At 35.2% G+C, this 23,140-nt stretch overlaps 1 protein-coding gene and 1 long non-coding RNA gene across 3 annotated transcripts in view; one reads left to right on the top strand and one right to left on the bottom strand.

The window, feature by feature from the left end:
- The window catches only part of RASA2 (RAS p21 protein activator 2), a 45,122-nt gene that overhangs the window by 3,894 nt on the left and 18,088 nt on the right, over nucleotides 1-23,140 (bottom strand). For both annotated transcript variants that reach the window (XM_085233190.1, XM_085233191.1), the window contains exons 6-22: nucleotides 18,128-18,211; nucleotides 16,246-16,318; nucleotides 14,922-14,998; nucleotides 13,436-13,534; nucleotides 11,754-11,910; nucleotides 10,458-10,606; nucleotides 9,520-9,634; nucleotides 9,030-9,104; nucleotides 8,284-8,407; nucleotides 6,905-7,011; nucleotides 5,621-5,707; nucleotides 5,462-5,539; nucleotides 4,918-4,991; nucleotides 3,938-4,044; nucleotides 3,111-3,193; nucleotides 2,057-2,265; nucleotides 642-745 (exon numbers count right to left, since the gene is read on the bottom strand). In XM_085233190.1, the coding sequence (XP_085089316.1) occupies nucleotides 642-745; nucleotides 2,057-2,265; nucleotides 3,111-3,193; nucleotides 3,938-4,044; nucleotides 4,918-4,991; nucleotides 5,462-5,539; nucleotides 5,621-5,707; nucleotides 6,905-7,011; nucleotides 8,284-8,407; nucleotides 9,030-9,104; nucleotides 9,520-9,634; nucleotides 10,458-10,606; nucleotides 11,754-11,910; nucleotides 13,436-13,534; nucleotides 14,922-14,998; nucleotides 16,246-16,318; nucleotides 18,128-18,211 (1,802 nt within the window). The remainder of the gene's footprint in view (nucleotides 1-641; nucleotides 746-2,056; nucleotides 2,266-3,110; nucleotides 3,194-3,937; nucleotides 4,045-4,917; nucleotides 4,992-5,461; nucleotides 5,540-5,620; nucleotides 5,708-6,904; nucleotides 7,012-8,283; nucleotides 8,408-9,029; nucleotides 9,105-9,519; nucleotides 9,635-10,457; nucleotides 10,607-11,753; nucleotides 11,911-13,435; nucleotides 13,535-14,921; nucleotides 14,999-16,245; nucleotides 16,319-18,127; nucleotides 18,212-23,140) is intronic.
- Nucleotides 1-23,140, top strand: part of LOC146543624 (uncharacterized) — a 36,537-nt gene that overhangs the window by 11,389 nt on the left and 2,008 nt on the right. Inside the window, exon 2 of the long non-coding RNA XR_014885567.1 lies at nucleotides 22,923-22,994. This is a non-coding gene — a long non-coding RNA (uncharacterized LOC146543624). The remainder of the gene's footprint in view (nucleotides 1-22,922; nucleotides 22,995-23,140) is intronic.

Genomic DNA, 23,140 nt, shown 5'->3' with positions numbered 1-23,140 from the left:
GTGCACACCTGATATCCATTGCTAAGAGATGTCTGAACAATGTCTGTTACTAGTGTACTAAAGACTCAAAAAAAATACAAGAACTGCTCTGAAAATAATGCCTTCTAAGTTATTACATTGACCCATGACATCAGAGGCAGATGTTGGTGGTATGGTAATAGAAGTTGAACCTTTCCTTCAATATCCCATTACTTTTTGTTGCCATGTGACAGATGGCAGCAGAAGGGAAGCCTGACAAAATGGCACCTGACATGGAACTGTGTATGAAGGAAAAGCATGCCACTGAATTCTCCTCCAGGAAGAAAAAATTGCACCTGTGAACATTCAGTGGTGCATGCTGAACATTTATGGAGATCAAACAGTGGATGTCAGTACAGCAATGTGGTGGGTGGTAAATTTCAGGAGTGGCTACAGTGAAAAATAGTATTTTGTAGCTGAGAATTTGCTCAATCACATATTGTTATCACACTCTTTATATCTGATGTAGTTTTCAAAGAAATAAACAGGAGGCATTACCTATGTATATTGTCTCCACTTTGTTATTTTCAAGTAAATAGTTAAGACATCAAGTAGATGTTAGAGACCTAAAGAATGAGAGTTGAAAAATAAAGTATAATTCTTCTGAATTATTACTTGAATACCTTCCAGTTTCTGAAGTTTAGACATGTTGATGGTGAAAAGTGAGTAAATTCTTTCCGTCTCTCTGTCTCCATCAATCTCAATTTGAGTATCAGCAGGAACATCTCTAAAAAGTGAAAAAACAGAAAATTAAAAAAAGTAATCCAAGTCATTCTCTAAAGGTTTGAAAGCAAATCAAAACCGATTAAATTTTAAAAGTACATTTAAATTACATTACACTTAACTGATTACATTTAGGCTTTTTACTATGGCTATTACTCTGACAGCTTCACAATTACTACAGAAAATTCAGCATTCATTGTAAGTCTTACAGAAATAAGAGTAATTTTGAGGACAGTGGATACAGCTGTACTAAAAAACCTTTTTCTCAATAGAATTTATTATTCAATAATTCAAGACTAAAATATTTTTTAAATATCCAAGATTAACTATTATTAACTGACAATTCAATACAGCTTTTAAGATCTGTTTTACCTTTCTTGTTCAACAGAACAAGAGAACAAGGTAATTTCTAAACCACAACAGAAAGACAGAAACAAGAAGGTTTTTAGTAACGGGAACCTTTTAAGCTGTTAAGAAACGTAATAGATGAATGAATCAAATTACACAAAGAAGTACTATATACTTGATGAGCTATTTCTGCATTCAACTTAACGTCTGACCAAACTTGAGAAATCCCATCTCTGTCCTTATTTGCACTAGATGTAACAGCTCTCAAAGGAAGAATTATCATCAGCCAAAGTTTTAACACAAAGTAGGTAACTACCACTGATGTTTTCTCTCCAACAAGCTCTGCATTAACTGTGCATACTACAAGCATAGAGGACAAACAGGTAAAAATGCCAGTTTCAGAGGTGCTTTGAACAGCCAGTGTTACAATACAGACTCACATGATACCATTTAGTTCACTCTAGTAGTTCAGAACACAGCCAGCAAGAGAGAAAAAGGAACTGCTAATAAACAAACAAGTAGACCATTTCATGTATCAAGCTCTTTTTCAGCCAAGAAATACCACGCATGGCATAAAACTGAACTGTTATGGTTTCTCCCAGATCTCTATGCCATACACTTTCAAAACTACTACTAACCAGAATTTCTACAGATGACCAATGTGGTACAAACACACGAGGCAACCCAACTGTCAACACAAGTTTCATTAGCTATAAAATACATTATTCTGCATAGAAAAATAAACCATTCAGTATTTCCAATCTACACATTGAATTGGGTACCTGTAACATTACACAGGGTGGGTGGTGGATAAAATAGATTTTAGTAAATCTAGTAGTTCAGGTGCATGTTCTTAGTAACTGGCTAAAGCAGATGGAAAGCCTTGCCTACAGATTTCAAGCTTTACAGCGAGTCATCTGCGATCGCTCTTACTAAACACTCAATTTTCATTTGAGCAGCAACTTACGCAGTGCAACGAGCACAGCCCACTGTGTTTTCTACTGTAGCCTTGCAGCAAAGCCAGTTGCCATTCAAAAAAGCCGAAGGGTGGTAAAAACTAAGTCTCTTCTGGTTGCATCTTGTTACTCGACAGAGAGCTTCTATCCACTCACTAGCTTCTACACAGTTATTTGCTTGGATATAGAGTGGCTTTTCTCCATGTAGTACTTGAAACATCTGTAGAAGGAATGCAATAAATGCAACTCTGTTCAGTAAATAAAAATCTAATTATTGATCTACTTTGAATACATCCAAAGTAAGTTCCAAATCTCATGCAATTTATCAAAGCCAAATTAAAACTAGAAGCGAGATAAGAGAGAGAGAAAAGGACTTTTTACCTCTCTCATTTTACTATAGAATCCTAAAAAAAAAAAAAAACCAACACAAAACCAGCTGTGTTCAAGTTATTCATCCCAAACAGTCTTAAATAATAACACAACAATGTCCTCCTCATTCAGGTCTCTTTAGATATCACCTCAGATTTTGTACTTTATATCCTAAGAATAATAGAAGACTCCCAGAGGTCTCTCTCCTTTAGCCATGCTCACCCTAAGTAACTTCATCACTGCCTCAATTTTGGATTGATGTAAGGACAGAATGTGCTATAGGTCCAGAATAAGGCTGTAGGAACAACTGTCTCAGATTATTATTATAGAATTTCTCATCAAAAGTAATAAACACAAGTTAGGTAATATTACATTTTATTACATCAGAACATAATGCAATACATACTACTACTACCTTACACAAAAGTGCTCTGTTATAAGGTCACAGTAGTTTTAATCTGCATTCTAGGTACTCAGAAAGGGGGGCAAGTCACAAAACCATTCAGAAGTCTGAATCCCCAAGCTAAGTTCTGTATTCAGAAGAGTCAAAAGACTGAATACAACCTCTCCCTTTCTCCTCCCCCATTAATACAACAAATCTATTTTGTTGTAATGTTTAGGAGTTTATTAAGCTAATTAGAACCTGTTATTTTAAGAACAAATCAGAGATTAGAGAGAAATCATCTTCTGACTTACATTTTTCTTGTTGAAGGAGCTCTCATCAAGCTTCTCCACTGCAAGAATGTTTTTGATTGGAATAGTGAAAATCGGTTCCTTGTCTGTAAAATTTTGTAAATAAATAACAAGTGTGAAACAAAAAATATTTTGTAAACTCAGTGCACTGACTATTAAGTTCTCAAAATCTCCTTTTTATTATTGAGAAAAAATACAAAAATTGACTATCCTCTAAAGATGCAAGCGCTTAAAAACCTCTCTTAGTCCCAGCAAGACACAAAAAGGCTTAGAAAATGTGCCATTTATCACAGATGCATCTGCTTAAGTTATTATGCAACTCTAAAGCAGGGAACTGACTAAACAAAAAATTAACAAGAATCATACCTAACTTCACATTTTATCAGTTACCAGCATCCATGTTTAATAAATTGCCTACTGCAAGAACAGGAATAAATACTGCTGCACTAAACTGGAAATTCCCAGGATCGTGGGTGGCTGTAATTAAGTTTGAGAGCTGACATTACTTCCAGCCTAAATGGTCTCTAGCTCTCCTAAGGAGCTAAGAATCTCGCTACCCTAGTGCAGACCTTAGACCTCTCAAACTGCCAGTTATTTTGGTCTTCAAATCTCAACTGTGCACAGTTGAGTTCATTTATCTGTGCTTTAAAGGCTTTCTACAAGACAAATATGATTCTACAACTCAGTGCAGGAGCATGTGGTAAACAGAGCAAAAGGTATAACCCTATATCACCAAGTCCTTTATGAAAAAGCATGAATTTTAAGTAGTCAAGTTCAGATACAAACAGAAAATATTGAGAAAATAAAAGTAACTGTAAAACATAATTAACCTTGCTGTTTGTGGTAGGTGAATTCTCTACTTGTCAGACAGAACCATCGCTTCTTGAAGTTCTTTTTACCAATCCGAGTCCTTCCCTGAGCTCTTTTGTACATTTCTCTGTATCAACAGAATCAAATGAAAATGCAATTTTAATCTTCCAGAGAGCTTTCAAAACAATGTGAGAGCACATCATTACTCATCATGCTAGACAGTCGATTTCATTGTAACTAAAGATCTATTTGTTGAAAATGAGTCCTCAGGATTACCTCCCAGTACACTGATTAAGGGTTCCATTTACAGGTTAAGAGTGTGAAAAACAGCAGTGAATATGGGGAATGACACTCACTTATTCAGATCTCAAACTTGAAATTTTCAAGAAGGGAGTAAGATGTAATCAACTACGTGATCATTTTTATTCACTATTTTAATTGTTATATTTTTATTTAAAATTCAGATGCTTTTTTTCCAAAGAAAAATCTTTACTTAGTATGTATCTGCTTCTCAGGTGAACACAAAGTTCTTTTTCCTCATAAATTGATGAATTTCTCAGTTCAGGGTTGTTTTTTTTGTTTTGTTTTGTTTTGTTTTTTTTTAATCAACACCAGAAAACAGCTTGCTCATTTCTTAGAATTAATGATTTTCACCACAACATTTATAAAAGCATTTCATAATATACAGTTAAGTACACAATTACAAGTTAATTTTTTCCCCTGCTATAAAGGAAGATCTAGCTGACTGAGCTTAAGCATCACACAAAGTAATTACGTGTTACATTATTTTTAAGTTGCTTCTAATTTTTCCCCCACAAGTGTTACAAGTTGACCTAAAAGTCTGCAGAATTGGTTTCCATCAACAGCTTTACACTACCAAAGAATTATGTCAAATAAATGTTGTAATTACTACAGATCAAACATTTCAGTGACTGTTAATCTCCTATTGGCATAAAGGAAAACTATCAAGCCAGTTCTTTTCCCACACATTTTTCTTTACCCTTCTTTTAGATGTATGGGCTCACTCAGACCACTTGGTTCTTTACTTTCAGTAGAGGAAACATCATCTAGGAACTTAAGGAAAAATATGCAGAAAATTGATACTATGCAGAAACAAAGAACAACCAAAAGTTACTTCAAAAATACATAAATACATACATAATGTATGTATAACATTGTATGTATAACATACATAAAAGCTTCTTCCAGTACCAAGCAATTACTTTAACAGATTAGCTGAAGATACATTTCAGGGACTTAGAGCAATATAAGAAGAGATGCCCATAAAATACACCAAATTTCTATAATAAGTTGCTGAACAGCAGGTCTAATAGGACTTGTTTGAATTTATTTTTTATTCCACCTCCCCCCTCCAAACTAAATTAGCTTACAGTGTACAACTGTTATGTGTATTCTACTGCCATGCTTTTTTTTTTTTTTAAATCTAAAATGCGCTTTAAAAAAAAACTTGAACATCAACAAGCCTTTTAATAAGACTGCTGAAACACATTCACTATGAAAAAATATATATAGTTGAAAGGTACCTTTTTGACAGATTCAGTGAATTTCTCTTCTTGAAATGTTTTGAAAAACTCGCACATAAACGTCTCCTTGAAACTTGACTGAAAGAAAAGGTATCAGGACATGAAAAAGCTTTCACTGAATGCAGTCTATTAAACGAGAAGGAAATGTAGTAGCCTTACAAGTTTGCTTTTGGTCAAACTTCCCCAACTCCCCAAAGTCTGGATGGCTTTTGATATGAGAGTTAATGTTCTAGAGGTCTGTGCATCCTAAAATAAAGAAACAAAAATAAGTTAATAAGTTACATTTTCTTTCAAACCACTCCAGATAAAATTGAAAATGAAAATGCAACACCAACTATTACATTACATGACATAGTACATCTGACACCTTCATTACTTTTCTTCTCCCAAAGAAAAGGAATGCATTTGCTATGCTGTCCTCTAATAATAAATGTGATTGTTTTGAAATGTGATTTTTTTTTAATTAAATATGTGCATTTTTCAACCCACTGCACAATTTAATGTTATTCACTACCACTCAAATTTAATATTAGTGCACACAAAAATATTTTTCTGTATGGAACATATCAGACCCCTCAAATCCCCCAACTGTTACCACACACATTTCTAAACTACTTAAAACAGAAGACAATAAATTATTGTTGAACAGACAGTATAAGTTTCCATAACACAAAGTGAACTTAAAACACAATAAGGTCTTTGTCTCACCTAGAACCTCTCTACTTGAATTTTCAGGATTATAAAAGCAGCCATAGCAAGGGGCCTCATTGCTGCATTTAAATTGTATAACACAAGTAATAAATTCCTATGAGCTCTTTTTACTCTAATGAACGGAATAATGTCTAATTAATTTGACATTAAGTAGATTGACATAAATTGATGCAATAACCTAATAAAGATAACCTCTGAAATAAAAGGTTTCATATGTATTTTGTATGTGAAAGTAAAATGGTATTTCATTTATTTCCACATCACCATCTTTGATTTTTTTCTGTTTGCTTCTTGTTTATTGCTATGTTCATCTAATTGACAATTTGAAAATTTAAAGTTTGACAACTCTGTGCAACTACTGGAGTCCTAGACAGAAGTACAGATTGATTACAGACACTTCAATACTTCTGTTTAAGGCAACAAATGAAAATACTTTTGCAAGTAAAAATGTAATCTGTTAACTTCCATGATGGGAGGAACTAGTGCAATTTGGCTATATGCCTTAAAAACAAATTCAGTCAACACATACAAACATCTTCAATTCCAATCCTGAGTCGCACAATCGTAGTATATAATTTTGAGGCTCCAAATACCCAGTAAGTTAAACCAAAATATTGAAGTAACATAGTGTTATTGCCCCAGGAACAGGCACAGTGAAAGTAACTTCTGCCTTACCAGATAAACAGACTTGACGGATATGAATAAAACAGAACGAAGCTTCACAAAACTTACTGGATGGTGAGGTCGTAAATGAAAAGTATGAGGTGAGACTACGGCTACAGCAAAGAAACGAAGGAACACAAAGCTGCTCACTGCAGAATACTGTACATGAGGGTCATCTGCAGAGAAAAACCATGAAATGTAACATGCACTAAGCTCAATAGGAAATAATGAGACAGTCAACATAAAACTCGTTAAGAAGATAACGTCAGAAAAGACATTTATATCTTAAAGTAGAATAGAAAAATCAATGAAGCACATGAAATGAGAAATGTGGTCATGGGAAAAAGCATTCTACTTATAATGGAGTACTTATTTCCCTTAGAAGCTCTGTTCTCACAAAACTGGCTCATCAGCTCCACAATTAGGAACAATGAGATCATCTCAAGCATTCACATACATGCTGTGTTAATTAGATAAGGTTGGGTACACGTTTAACCAAAAGAGAAAATACTGTAGCAGCTAGCTTTAACAAGGCCTATCACATTATTTACAATTAAGACTAATAATTTCATATACATTAACACTGCAAAACAAATTCAGTCAACAAATATAAACATCTTCAATTCCAATCCTAAATCGCACAATGGTAGTATATAATTTTGAGGCTCCAAATACCCAGAAAGTTAAACCAAAATATTGAAGTAATATAGTGGGAATGCATTCTTAATCTAAATGACTACTTCAGTCTGATCTCTCTGGCTAGTCATTTGTTTTGAAAGGACTGTTCTAGCTAAAGGAATTTATGACCCTAGTTCCAGTGATAAATATGAGGCAGTACCCAGCTAATTAAAATATATTCTTAACTGATAGCCTATTATATGACATTTTAGGCTTAAATTTACTGGAATATTTGACTATTTCACACTCAGCATGTTATACTAATATCAAAATCACAGTGAAAGAATGGAAGTTTTCTAACATTTGTCACAGCATTATAAATACGTATTTCATCTATTCTATCTTCTGCAAAGCCTTGACCTGTAAGGTAATACAGCTTTAACTGGTCCCATAAACAGATCACCACTTCTGAATTGTAAGTATCTTTCAATTAAATGACTTTCTGCATTATTGGAAGAAAAAAAAAAAAAAAAAGCATAAGTATCTCATGCTTATGTTGGTGGCTTCTTTTTCACTACCATTTTGCAGTGTATCAAAGAATATGCACAGTATCAGAGAACACAGTTCTTTCTGACTGACCACAGAGTTTTACTATAGCATACAGTCTGACCCAAAAACGAAATACCTGATTGGTAAGGTAAGAAATTCAGAAGTCTTTTGGGAAAAAGCAAAAATGTTAACAATGCCCGTAAGATAACTGCAGAAAAAAAAGCATTTCACTGGGAATATCATTTCCAAATTTATTATTACTTTTTAAAAAGAACACTTACTTGGAAATCTTTTAGCAGCCAGATGCCTCAAAGAATAAAAAACATCACACATTAGGGTAGGGCAACTTATACTTGACCGCACAATTTCACGGAATACTTTGTCTACATAATAGCGTAGATTTTCCTGTAATTATGGAGAAAATGTTATTTTTCAGACCATCAACTACGGCTTTTCCCTGAACACACACAACTCTACAATTCTTTTTCCAAACATTGCTTGACTACTCAATTATTCCATTTTAGTACTGTGCACATTTAAAAAGCTTTGTTGTATTAATATGGGATTACTAGTGTTAACAGATTTTTTAACGATACATTAAAACACATAAGCAGTGTCTGGCAGCATAAAACTACAGATGAAGACATTTTCATGATTTGACAACATAAAATAGTGTAGTAGAGTAACTACCATGCATCCCTAGCAAATGTTAGTTTGTGGTAGCTACTGTTGCTTTTTACATTATCCTCTATTAACAGGGAAGCATCAAGCAAAAGCTCAATGAAATGTATTAGAACAGAACTAGTTAGCTATGTCAGCAACTGAATGTATGGAATATTAGTAATCAAAACACCCAATAAACTGATGAAAAAGCATGAAATCCTCTAGCTTTTCCTCCTTGGTCCATTTGGAAATTGCTTTAAGTTACTCATTTTCAGATATACAGAAGTGCTTTTCAATTTATTTTTTTTTTTTTTAATTAGATTTGAGATACCTTAAATTAGAAAAAACAGATTAAGAAACTTACCATATTAGTTTCTACATTATCACCTTCTCTTAATTTGATGGGATCTATTTCACAGGGCTTAGGGGACTCACATATCTGAAATAAACAACACTGTTAAGAGTTCCATTTTTCAGAAAGAATGCATGGAAATACACCTTTTAAAACTAGACTGTCCTAGAATTAGGGGTAGAATTCTAAATGGTACTGAACATAATATTATGCAACAATCATCCTAACTTTTGTATCTGCATTTTTACATGGATTAACTGTATAAAGCATCATACGGGCAACTTTGCAGTGTTGGAGCAACTGCCAATGACTATTGCCAAGTACCTAGAAAACAACTAAAAAAGCAACTCCTAACCAGTTACTACTCAATTAAATTTTCCTCTAGAATTCCTTCACCTGAGTCATTACTGTCACACTGCAAACTAGACAAATGCCTATCAAAGAGACCAGATACTCCAGCAGACTAATGAGTCATGCAAATGGGTTCAGTACAGTAACCTACCTCATCAATAACTGGTTTCAAAGTAACCTTTAGGTAGTGTTTTCCCACTATTTTCATCATTTCATCTACACAGCGAGTTGCTAATGAGTTCCCTCTGAAGATTGTATTTGCTTCTCTGTAAGAAAACAATTTCAGGTACAACAATAGCAGGAAAAAATATTACACATTAAGTTTTTAAAACCATCTTATCATATATTTCAGTCAGTAATTTCAGAACCTAGGCCCATCATAATGGCACCCAGTGATCAGAAAGAATAAATAACAATAGCTATTAGCAAAACCAGGAACAAATAGAAAGTACAAGGAAAATCCTGAGAAATTCTAGTCAAAGGAAGATATAATTCAGTGTTGAATGTGAAAAAAAAAAAAAACAACTGAAGAAAATTCCACAAATAATGAAGACTTGTACCTGACTGATATACTACTATTCCTCCAGTGCTCCTGGTTCAGAAATTTAAAGCTACTCTCACAAATTCCATCAAAATATACTTCATTTAAGACTGTGTTACAGCTGTTCATTACAGTTGCAAAATAAACGTTTCTAATCTAATGAATTAGATTAGTTAATCTCCAGTTATAGTTAAAAATATAACAAAGGAAAGTGTGTACCAAAATGCAGTGTAAAAATTTATTTTCCACAAGTCACTTCTTTCAACACAGCTGAACTGTTTTACCTTAAATTAAATCTTGCTTAAGTCAGCTTTGAAATGAACCATACCATGGTGATAAAATCCCCTCTGCGGACATAACTCAGTGCCTCAGAAGCCACTACAAGGTCTACTTCATTTATCTCCTAACCACAGAGAGCACACTAAAGGTTTTACATGAGATAATTAGATCTGACTTATGATGGTCACTTATCAGTGTTGTATCATGAAGTCCTGTGGAAATAGAAACAATTTTACAAGACATGAAATAACTTGATGTGGAATACATACTGAGTATCCTTCAGATCTAGTTCTGCCACTGCAGCAACAAATGGAACTAGCTTATGGTGGTGTAGTAGCAAGCGTACAAGAGGCAGAACAGCATCATACTTGTCTCGACAAACTTCACACAGTATATAGGCAGCAGATGCAGAAATTGGCTATGGAAAAGCAGAACAAAAAAAAAATCATGAGTAAAACACTTAAGTGCTCTTCTTACATGTGGTAAAGTACAGATTGAGTCAAATCTAGCTAGATTACGGATGAGCCTCTCAACAGAAAGTTTCAGTGTTTGCTATGGAAATTATAAGTTTCCATTCTCTTGAAATATTTAATTCAAAATTGACTATTATCAACTCTATACTTAACATTTAAGAGTGAAGTTCAGCCTCTCTACTCTCCCAAGAGGATAAGAACATGGCTTTGTCACAGAGACAGAAAGAGGTAGTAAGCAGCTGTACAACTATAAGCCACCTTTGCAGGACCTTCCATACTGTAGTTATAAGTTACAGTTTCCACACTCATTAAGTGTTGTCTCCATTATAAAGCTGTGAATTTTAATGCAAAACTAATAAAGTACTTAAGTCAAAAAGCCACTATCTGCCAATAAGTTGTGTCCAGCTCTTCCTGAATTCTAGTGAATTAGTATTTGAATGTTGGCTAGCAAGAATTTTTGTGGGTTTGCTTCCACTTTACCTTCCTTTTCCTCTGCTAATACTTCATCAATACTGAAATGAACAAATGACATAAGACCAAGGAATATAAAGCCTACTAACTGCAATTTAATTTTTGGCTCATAATGCTTTGCTATCTATTGCACTTGTCGCTTTGTCACTGTGATCAAGTGAAAAATCCAGTTATGCTTATTAATATATTGGACTAGATGGAAGCAATCCAGAAGAGGTGGAATTAGAAGAAAGTTCTAAAGCAGACCATTTTTAGCAAAGGTGATTATAGATACCTTCAGTGCCAATAATGAGTCCATATTCATGGAAAACCTCTAAATGCAGGGGCTGATAACAGCCAGTGGGAGAAGACAATGTTGAAAGGAGCAATCAATACGAATTATTTAACCACTTCTAGTCACACAGCACCACCTACTTCACTGCCTTTGCTGGTTCTTTTAAAATAGATAATTTTGGTATTTTGGAACACAAAGTGTTCTGCAAGTTGCTCAGTGAGTTCTGACAAAAGTACTGCAAAGAAATAGAGAAACTGTAGCTTTGCGTATTTCCACACATGGTCTCATACAGGACTGGATAATCCATTTCAAGTCTTCATTTGAAAAGTAATTTTCAACAGAAGTACCTGAATATCTGAGGATTTTAGCAGCAAGTTTCTCAGAGGAGCGTAGTATTCAGATGGAAATACGCAGTCTTCAGTATAACAAATATTTAATCTAAGTGATCCCAAATCATCAGTTTTAGAAGACTTGTTACCATTTTCTCTTGGTTGAAGTAAGTACCTGAAAAAAAAAAAAGTAATTATAATGTTAGTGAAATTGATGAAATTTAAATCTCAATATTTTAGAATAATGCAAAGTACCACATAGTACTACTTCAGTAACACAAGAACCCAGTCTGACAGTTGGCAATAAAATTCACAGTAAGAAAACTTAAGACGAAAGAAAAAAAGGAGCAGTATTTCATGCATCTTCAGCACATAATAGAACACATACTACTTTTCTTGTGTCTTCCCAAACAACAGTTTTCCCGTACCTCAATTAGAATAATGTGTTCTTTTCCTACTTTAGATACATCTAAATCATTTTTTCTTTGACTTCTGCTGTAGTTCAATTTCATTCAAACAGGAGGTGCAGTCCCACAAAAAAATTTTAACAGCTTGTGGCACCATACAATAATTTCAACATTTGGCTGACCATAACTTCAAATATTTCATAATCATGTATACTTGTACTTAGACAATCAGGAGACTGGACTTTTTTTCTTCCTAATAATCAGATGCATTGCCTTGAAGGCATGCTAATACAATGCAGAACTAATTTACAAGGAATGCCTCTACTTGACAGCATGGATCAGCCTTATTTTTCCAATACTTAATACTAGTGATACTGCTTTATATTCTGTAGTCCCATTGCATTTCAAAACATTTCACGTAAATTAGTAATAAAAACAGAAAAAGTGCTTTTAGATCACAGACTGATGTTTATAAACAGGTTATAATTGGATTAGGAGGATCTTCACGTGCAAAGTACACATACAAAGTATATTAGCAAACAGAAGGCCCTCTAACTTCAAGTCTAGTGTGCATGAGCCACGTCCAATACAAAAAGCTATACAAACACACTATGTGGTAGCAAGTCCATGCTGAGGTAACTTTTCTCTTGGCATGTTTTCAAGTGAGGTATGTCATTATATTAATATGGTCATATGGCTTTCGATCAGCTCAGAGTGCTGGACAATCAAGTCCGAATCTAGGTTTTTTCACTTGGTGTATTGCAAAATACTGACACGGACATTTATCACATTTAGAATCACACTCAAATGCTAAGATTAAAACCTTAGATACATCAAAGTTGAACTCTAAGATTTGGATGCTGTCTGACTTTTCAGTCATTCTGGAAAGCTAACAAATTTAATTACAAGTGATGCAGTTCTGAGAAGTTCCAGGTTTTCTGGTTAATCTGAAAATTATGTACAGATCACTAAAATTCAGCAAGCTGACAGACTGCTATGCTCAGCCTTCCTTTTCTTCACTCTCTGCACTTTCCGCTCAAATACATTAAATATTTAGCAGGAGTAGACAGACTGGCAAAATGGAAGAAGTACATGAACCCTCCGGTAAGGTTAAGCAAGAAAATGCTCCCTTTGTACCTTTTATGTCCAAAATTCTAACCTTATTCAGATGAACCAGACTACTGCAATTCAAGCAAGATAATGTACTCCAATGAAAAATTAGAATAAAACATCCTTTGCAAGGCGAGATACACAGCATAGAATGAAATTAACTTCTGAGCCATTATTTCTCACCATGCTTGAAAAGAATCATTTCTTAACACCTTCACAGGAACTTTAATTTCTCCTAGGAAGATATCTTGTACCAAATTTCCATTGTTCCATAGGTCCACCCTGAAAATAATAACAAGATTTATTTGCTTTTCCTCTCCAGAGAAATAAAAAACTTCAATTAACAGCACTAATCCACATGCACACAGGCAGGAAATGTTAGAAACTTCACTCCATTCTAATTAAAGCAAGAGAAATCAAACAAGTGGCTTATTAATCCATAAACAATAAACAAATGGTGAAAGTTAGGCTTGCAAACCTCCCATCAGTAAAAAAAAATAAAATAAAAACAGTGCTATAGGCAACATGTATTCTGAGCAACCTCCACCCCCAAAATTGATTCTTCTCAAATAATTCAAGTGAACATTTTAACTGATAGATTTACACATCCCTATCTAATTGCTACAACTGGGCACACTGCAATGCCACACCGACACATGCGCATGTTTTTCCAAAGAGCAGCATGTATATTTACAATCTTAAAAAGGAATCACAGACTCCAGACATGCACATTGGGTTGTTTCATTGTTTGTGGGTTTTTTTTTCTATTACTTCTTACCTCGCTGACATTTCTGAAAGACAGCAGATGTTAAGAAGAACAAAAAAATTAATACTAGATTTGTTGGGGCATGACTACTTTTCTAAATATATTTGCATATATAATGATATACATAATACTAATTAAGATATTCTCAGAGCTAATAGTTAAAAATGCACAAACTTAGTTCTATAATGGTTATTATAACCAACCACTAAATTCTCCTGGTGCCTATTAGGAAACTTGCACTAGCCTTGAAGACTTTATCATTCAGCAAACCTAGTGCACGTACGTGCATGAGTATGATAAAGAAATTGAGCACTGGAGCATTTGACTGCTCTAACTACATCGAGAAGGTACAGATCGACTTGCTCTAAGGGTAAAGAAACAGAAAAAGTATACTTTGAACTATTCTTGACATTTGCAAGGAAACAGTGAAACAAATATTTCTTTAAGAAGGAACATGAAACCCTGAGAAGTTCTTAAGTGGCTTTTCTCTCTTTTTCTAAAAATACAGTTAACTGCACTTGAAACCATAAGCGAACATCAGGTATGCTTTAATTGTCCAGTACAAGTTCTGTGATCAGTATTCTGCCCAAACCAGTATCAACAGGAGGTTCTCTTTATACCTCTTTACCCATAGACACAGAAAAGAAGTTGAGGCCACTAGATGCACTATCATTACATAAGAAAAAAAACAAACAACCAAAAACTCAGACAAAGTCCTGATTGATAATCCAAACTCCGTCATCTTCAGTAATCAATACACTACAAAACTTAGATAATTTCCTATGGTTGAAGGATTTTTAGTGCAAATCTAACCATCAATTCTCTAGAGCTACTCCACAGTAAGATAGCTTTTATTATCTCAAATTACAATATTTAATTGTAGTAATAACCCACTGAACTTACCTGACTTCCAATTTCTCAATATCTTCTTCTTCCACTTGGAACTGGGACTTTTTGGTGTAACTGCTGGACCTTGTTACCTGCAAGTAAAATCTTCTTATTAACATACTATTTACTATTGTATTATATTAGTAAAAAGAAATAAACAAGCAAAACTTGAATCTAACAGTGGTACAGAATAACGAATTCCTTTTTAATAAAATGTTCGGTTCACCAAACAAGTTGGTTTTGAACAGAAAATAATGGAACAAAAAGAGTTCACTCTGGGGTCTGATGAGGGCTAGCTGAGATCTAGGGGAACTACAGTATTGATCTATTAGAAAAAAAACAAGGAGGAAGTATAACATTAAACTGTCAAGAAGCTCATTGGCTTCATCATGAGCCAGAAGAAAGCACTCAAGTGAGCTGAAATGTTTAAGAAAACAACAAATAAACCCAATTTTCTTGCCCAAGTTACACCATCCTCTTATTTTTGTTCTCTTCTCTGGACTGACGGATGGCATTCTCAGTTTAACCCCAAGAAATCATAAGACAACACTATAGGGGTGCCTCTTGATCATAGTTTTATCCAAGTATCCTACTTCTAAAGAAAAGATGCTCAGTATCTTAGGCAGGTCAAGTAAAACACATACAATACGTGCTAGTCTATGCATAAGCAGGGATTTCCTAGTGAAGGCATACAGCAGGATTAGAATCTATATAAACACAGTAAATTATACTAAACTTGAGGCACAAGTTCTATTACTTTTAACAGTGAAATGAATAGTACTGTATCCTTACATGCAAACATAGTATTTCATTACGAATAAGAACTTAAATTTGGCTTCTGTAGGGCAACTCAAGAGGAGGTAAAATCAAATTCTAAATAAACTAACTTGTTCTTTTAATCAAATCATGAAACATGCTTTTTTCTTTTAATAATCACTACATCATTTCATTAAGGAAATAAGATTTTTTTTGTTGTTGTTGTTTTGTTGTTTTTTTTGTTTTTTTTTGTTTTTTTTTTGTTCTTCAAAGGTTTTCAAGGGCATTGAGCCTAAGTTGAATTCCACAGGACAGGCTTAAGTTCTGACAGAACTCTGCTGGCAGCAAATGCTATATAAAATTACTAGGGATAGTAAGTTACCTTCACGGGTGATTACAAGGAGAATGCTACTGGCTGGCAGTCCCAAGCAACGTAAGCATTTCATTCAACCTGAGGGGCTAGTAAAAGCTCCTTCATGTGCTTGAACAGAGCTTTCTGCTTCTATACCGCTACGCACTGTTCCTTCAAATTGTTTGAAGTATTGCACAAAACAGACAAACAGAATGCCACACAAAAAGTTACCTCAAAAAAAAATGTTTCGTTAAACTGCGGATTGCTTGTTTTCTTCTTCACTTTCGTCTTCTTTTGGTCATTCCTGTTCCAATGCGGTAAATTTTTTTTTAAAACCAGAAACAACTTAAGCACACAATTATAAACATATTCTTGTCAAGAAGAGCCTGTGCATTTAAGTTTAAACAGGTTTTTTTTTTTTTTGTCATTTTAGAGTTCACTGGTTAATGAAGAAATTCTTAATTTAATTATATCTTCACCATACAATCTGAGATGTTAAATTCAAGCACCTAGCCATGTATCTCTTCAGCCCAAGTAAACGTCCCATTTCAGAACTACACCTTGCATGAATCAAGTACAACGTGCCAACAATTCTTGAAGCATTTCAAACTTAAATATGAAGACAATTTCTTTACCACTGCCTGCAAGTTGTGAGCACAGTTTTCCTGGTCTTGTTCAACTGCCGAGTTCTGCCAGGTTCTTTACAGATAGAGGCTTATACCAACCCACTGAATGTTTTCATTGCAAGAAACCTCTGTTAATGCTGGATGCTAAGCAGTGTCAGGACAAATAAAACAAAAACCCCAATTCCTCCTGGTTTATATAACTAAAACAGATTTTTTAATTTACATGCTTATAAAAGAATGAAGTCTTATTTAGCTAGCAACAGACTATGATAGTATAAAATTGGTATGCAAAAGGAACAAATAAAAAATATGGGTGAAGAAAAACAGCAAACAAAGAGGAGAAATTGTCTCCTAGCCAGTCAGCCAACTGTTTTCAGGAGGCACTACCCATATAAATATTCTGCTCATGGCATGTGAGTCACATGCATGAGATTGGAAAATCTTAACTTTCCAAGTTCTGTCAGATTTGCACATATATTCCCATAGCAACAGGATAAATATTGTGTGAGTTCAGTCTGTATCACAGGACTCGCGCAGGAAACAATTGTCAATTTACTTTCTTTGACTTTCAACAACATTCTTCTTAAGTATAATGACTGAATCTCACTAGTTCTCTTTACAAATTTGACATTAAAAAAAAATACTACCTAAATTTTTATTTTTTTTTTTACATCCTTTACCAAGAAGGAAAAACCATCCCATAATCCCATTCATTCACTTAGATCTTACTCAGGGATGCTTCTTCAAAAGCACTTAACACACACAAGCTTAACATTTGAGGTCTGATGCTGTGCTCACAGTGACAACTCCCCTGCGCCGTGAAGAATGGGTGAATTTAGGCCTGAGGCAGCAGAAAAGAAACAACTTAGAGCTAGCTTATGTTAAATGTTATTGGAAGTTGTGGATAGTGAATGTGTGATATGAGATTTTCATAAATGAAAAACCCCAACATCTATTCAGGATTACTTATTTAAGAAATAGGAGATAAGCTGAATACTTGGAAAGTGTCATCCAGAAAGCACTGGCACTACATAGGTTTCACCAGAACCTCTATTTTCTTGCTCTCTCCCAATTCCCAAGTATTTGCTGCAAAGAAATTCACAAATTAAGAAAAATAAGAAACATAAGGTGAGTGGGCAAATAGCTATATTCAAGAGCTTGATTAAAACTAATAGAAAGTACAGTACAGATATAAAGAAGCTGATCCAGCTGGTCCAGAGGCATGAAGAAACTGGGGGACAAGAGGTTCTTGGCTTGCACTGGTCATTCACAGAGATCAAATATCTTTATGATCTTGGAAGCACAATTGGGAAGAAAAGAATATAGTAACAGTGAAAATACGACCTACACAGAAAGCATTAAGGTTTTTCTGAAACAAGTCATCTCATTTCAAACTTATTCAACACTTCTTGTTTAAAACCTATTGCTTTATTTTCAGTTTAAGATCACACCATTTTAGATTAATTTCTTATTATATGAAACATTACCTGGAAGGACCCACAAGAGAGACAGTTGCATAAGGGTCACAGTTCTGTCCATTTATAAGAGGCAACCCATGGCACTCCTTTATGCTAAAAGAAAAAGGCAATCAGAAAGTGCAGATCAATTTATTTGGGTTAAAAAAAAATATATGTAATGCAAGAAGTCCTTTTTAAAAAAAACATTTTTCAAGTCCTGTCCTACTTTACAGCATATAATTCAAAGTAGGTTGTAACTACAGATTTCTGGGTGATAACAAAAGGTAGTAATACTTAAGCACACAGTCGGACTTCAGGAGCTCTGTGTGGACAAGATTCTTGGAATTTCTTCAACAAACAAACAAACCAACCAACCTACCTAACACTCCAGTATCACACATCCATGGCAAAACTCCAAGTAAAAGAATACACGCATGTTAGGGGAAACTGCAGACTTCATTAGTTTTTAAATTTGATTTATGAAGGCCCACAAAATCTATTGGCCTCATCCACGATAGCAGCAACTACGTTTGCAAGCATTAGCATCCAAAACTAATAGAGTGATAGTTGAAGCACATCTTGGTTTCATCCATACTATCCAGCCACAGGAGGAAAAACAGTTTACCCTTGAAATTATACTTGAAGAATTTCCAAACACTTTTCACAACAGCATATGATCAAGGGTAAACTGCCCTTTTAAATAGGCTGTTTTCTTCCATTAACGCTTCTAACACGATGATTAAGAGGTAAAAAGGTGCACTGTCCATCACTTCTGATACAAAAGGACAGGATGAATATCAAGTTATGCTTTCTGGATCAGCTTTGCAACCTTTTTGAATCACCACAGAAGCAACATGATTAGCAGCAGAGCTGTGCTGCAAGCCAGTGTGGTATACCTTCAGATGCTGCCCAAATATGAGTATTAGGTATAAACAGTCGAAACAACAGAAGTAAACCAAAACAGTTTGCAAACCTGGAGCAAAAACTTTCCAGCAAAGCAATAATAAAAACAAATTTTGGTTGTAATTAGCCAGTTTGAGAAAAAAGTCAAGATCTACATAGTTTACAAAGAAAATAAACCGCTCTAAATTCATGTAAGTAATGGAATACATATTCTAAGTTCTATAATGTGGAGTTTGGGGTTACACAGTAGTTTGTAACACAACACAAAGCACAAAGTTTAAGGAAGCTGCAGTAGTTAAACGCTGTTAAGTAATTGTCTCCTCTGTATAGAAAAACAATGTCAGAAGAGTAACAAGAGTTCTAAGCTCAAACACAAGCTGGAAAGAAATGGATACTAACATCCTGGTGCTGCCTCAAAACTCCACCCTCTTGGACCATGCACTATTATAAACCAGTGGCTATTTTCCTCCGAAAAGTCCCTTTGTCTTGGCCACTTCAGGGAACATCTAGTGCTGAGCCACCACACAATCATTTGTTATTTTTCCTCCAGTTCATAAGCACGCAGCCCTCAGCATTTCAGTAATTTTTGAATCACAATGAACCCTACAGTGATTACAAGCCCACCATTTAAAGGGCTTCTTGAAACATCCAGTTGTTTCAAAAGCATTAATTGATTCCTCCTCCAACACATACATGACATAGAAGAGTGGTGACAAAATTAAACTGTCTAAACTTCAGTAGTTTGAAGTAGCTGATGGAGATGGAGTAGCTACAACGTGATCTTTCCAACTACTAGGCATTTTGTAAGACTAAGCATACTGTATTTGTTTAGAGCAAGTGAGGAATGGTAAGTCAGCCTCATCTGACCCTCAGAGGAAATCGGTGGTGGATCAAGCCAGAGTGGATAGAATTCAAGTATTTCAATGAGATTTCTCTTCATGCAGCCTGGTGTTCAAACTCTGTAGCAAACAGACACAAGCAGCTACAGAAAGCAAGTTTCACAACCTAAGTAGTTCCTAACTCCTTTCCTGATCACTGTATGACCTGCACCTGGATTTCCAGCAAGCAGGAAAACATTCTCCTGGCAACTACACAACCCCACAATAGAACTAGAATCTCCAGATTCATCATCCAGAACTGTCCCTTCAAGCTAATTTCATATTGCAATCAGTCTCCCTGTGTAGGCAGGCAGTTGCAGCCTTTCCTTTCCTCCTCCTGCCCAAGCCCCAGCTGGACTGCAAGCTACAGCTCAAACAGCCTGCCTTGCTCCAATACCTTTAAAAAACAAAAAATAAAAAAAGTACTACTACCCCAGTTCCACTAACAGCACTCCCAAACCTCTCTTCCTTTAACCCAGCAAGCCCAAAATTTGTTCCAAATTTACATGACCTCTTCTACTTCCAACTCTCAGTCTAATCTCAGTAAGCTAGCCCATCATGACCATCCCTTCCCCTGGGGTGCCCAGAGCTGCTGCAGGCACTGCAACTCACAGTACAGCTGTCATTCCGGCTGCACACAGATGGAGGATCCCGCTTCTTTTCTTGCTTCTGCCTTGCACCAATCACCAATGCTAAGTTAGTTTACTAATCTTACAGAAAACTATTCAGCTTTTGAGCCAGTTTTCAGTCCGATTAGCAGCTTGAATTAACCTAGTCACACAAAAGATCTCTCAAGCTCCAAAGGCAGTGAAAGGCAAGTAGCTGTTACAGTAGGAAGCCATTACATCAACTCAGCAGTACCACAGTGGTTTCTTACTCCCTAAGGGCTGAATATTGCAGATGTTTTTAAGGTCCTAAACAACGCCTACAGCAAACTTTTTTTTTTTTTTTTTTTTTTAAAAGATATTTGGAGCAATTCAGTTAGAGTAAGCTTACAGAGATGTGCAATCCCCCCCACCCTAAGTTTAGCAGTGAGCAAATCTCATGCTAGCAACATGCTCTCAACCACCAGATACCAACATGCTAGAACTGCACCCTTGAGGACAAAAAAAAAGAAGCCTCTGACCAATCGAGTAAGAAAACAACAGCAAATACATACCCCTATTCTGACAATCCTAATAAAGCTATTTCCAGCATGGGGTAAACATTTAGCTTTAACAAATGCTTTTGTCTATCTATGCTAACAACAGCTATTGCCATTTGAAAGGCAAAAAACCTTTGAGCTTAATGAAGTAGACAGGAATAAAAAAGGCCTTTCATTTTGTCTTTTAAGCTACTACGTTATTACGTAAAGACTAAGAAACAGGTACAAGTGACTGATCAGTCACAGTACATGGAGAGAGCTTTCACTTTACATTAATCCTTGCTTCCTATTTCAGTAGTTTGGTAGGTAAGGGCAGTTTTAATACAGGAAATATGAGCCTTTTAGATACAAATGTCTATAGACTCAGCTCTTAAGATTGAAATAAGTCCTTGAAAAGAACCAGCCCACAACAAACCCCTTCAATAATGACAGAGCAATTCTGTACCTCTGCCATTCAAGCCAAACAAAGCCTTTCAAGTGCAAAAGCTGAGTAGCTACACCCATTAGGATTTGTACATTTCATAAATGTTGTTATGGTCCCTACAAAGAGCAGATATTACATTAACAGGATAGTAATAAACTGACATTTCAATTTAAGATACTATACTGTGTAATTGATTTATAAATGTAAATGCCAGAAAAAGCAATACAGTCACAATAAGCTACTTTTGCCTTTCATTTATATCAGCATTGTAAAGATGAAACTGTTTCTTTCAGAGTTAAAAGTCAGGCTAAACATACAAAAGGCAAACAACTGACACTGCTCAAAATTTGGCAAAAAAAAAAAAAAAATAAAACCAACACATCCAAGTATCATTTGTTTCAGCAGGAGCAAATATGCAAACAGCGGTCACACAAACTTGGCTGTTTGGTTGTTTTGCTTTTTTTTTCCACAGGCTCCCAGAAAGGAGAGGTGCAAAGACGTATTTTTGACACGTGCTACTATACGCACCACTGCGGTTTTGAAAAAAGAGCCCTCATTGAGTCAGCAGTTAATCTACTGAGTTATCTTGTTCCCCTCCTCATTCACACATTCAAAAAGGAAACAACTAGAGACAGAGACAAAACAAATTTCTAATTCAGAAATGTTATGTGGGTGTTTGCATGAACTTTAACAGTAAGTTTCCAGTTAATACAAAAATACAGAAGTTTAGAGTTTAGCCCACTATAATTAGTCCTAACGCAGTCTTTCATCAGATTAACTTGTAAGAACTTAACTGATGTAATTTCAATCTGTAATTTCACTTTATCCAGAGAAACATGTATTGAAATATCTTGTTTCTAGAATAATTCCACAACCTGGAAGCCCCAGCTGGCTTCCTACTCTCGGAAAACTGGCCACAGTATCTAAGTATTTTCTTCCCCTGAGGTCAAATAATACCAAGTTAGACACTTGTGAATCTTGCATAAGACTGCTTTATGTCTACTTGAGCAAACTCACTGTTTTTAAGGGCTGCTTTCTTTGTTTTGTTGGGTTGTTTTTGTTGTTGTTGTTTTTTTTTTTTTTTGGGGGGGGGGGGAAGTTTTATTATACGCAATCAAGTTTTTCTCCTTCCTGTATTAGCTGTAAGAGGTTAACAACTTCAGCAGCTCTTGTCATTATACTTAACTTGTAAAAACTGCTTCCTACTGGAGACACATTCACAGTGTCTAAACCAAACATTATGTAAATGATTCAGAAAACCAGCAAAAACCCTTCCACAAACATGTCTACAGAAGGAAGACAATTCACCTCCTAGTCAGGTCTAATCCAATCACTTGGGTTCAGCCACAGAAGGGTGATTAGTGGAACCCCAGATAATAATCAGAACCACAGCCCTTTATTAACTTCTTGTTGTCTGTGCTTAACATGACCTTAGAGAAAGCTTAACATGGGCTTAATTATTTTCCATCTTCACAGAACTGGACTTCTCAGGAAATAATACATAATGGAAATGCACAAGAACCTACCTAGGCACAGAAGTCAGCACAGGTATTTGGAGTTCTCTTATTTTATAAGAAAATGTAACAGGGAAAGTTTGAAGGCCTCCCTATGTTACTAACCAACCAAATTGAAGGCCTCTTAGTAAGCAAAACATGGTTTTAAAAGGCACACAGTATAACTTACCCTGAAGAACT

This window comes from Meleagris gallopavo, chromosome 11 (genome assembly GCF_905368555.1).
Source record: "Meleagris gallopavo chromosome 11, MGAL_WU_HG_1.1, whole genome shotgun sequence".
NCBI classification, from domain to species: Eukaryota; Metazoa; Chordata; class Aves; order Galliformes; family Phasianidae; genus Meleagris; species Meleagris gallopavo.
This window is presented reverse-complemented; position numbering and strand designations above follow the sequence as displayed.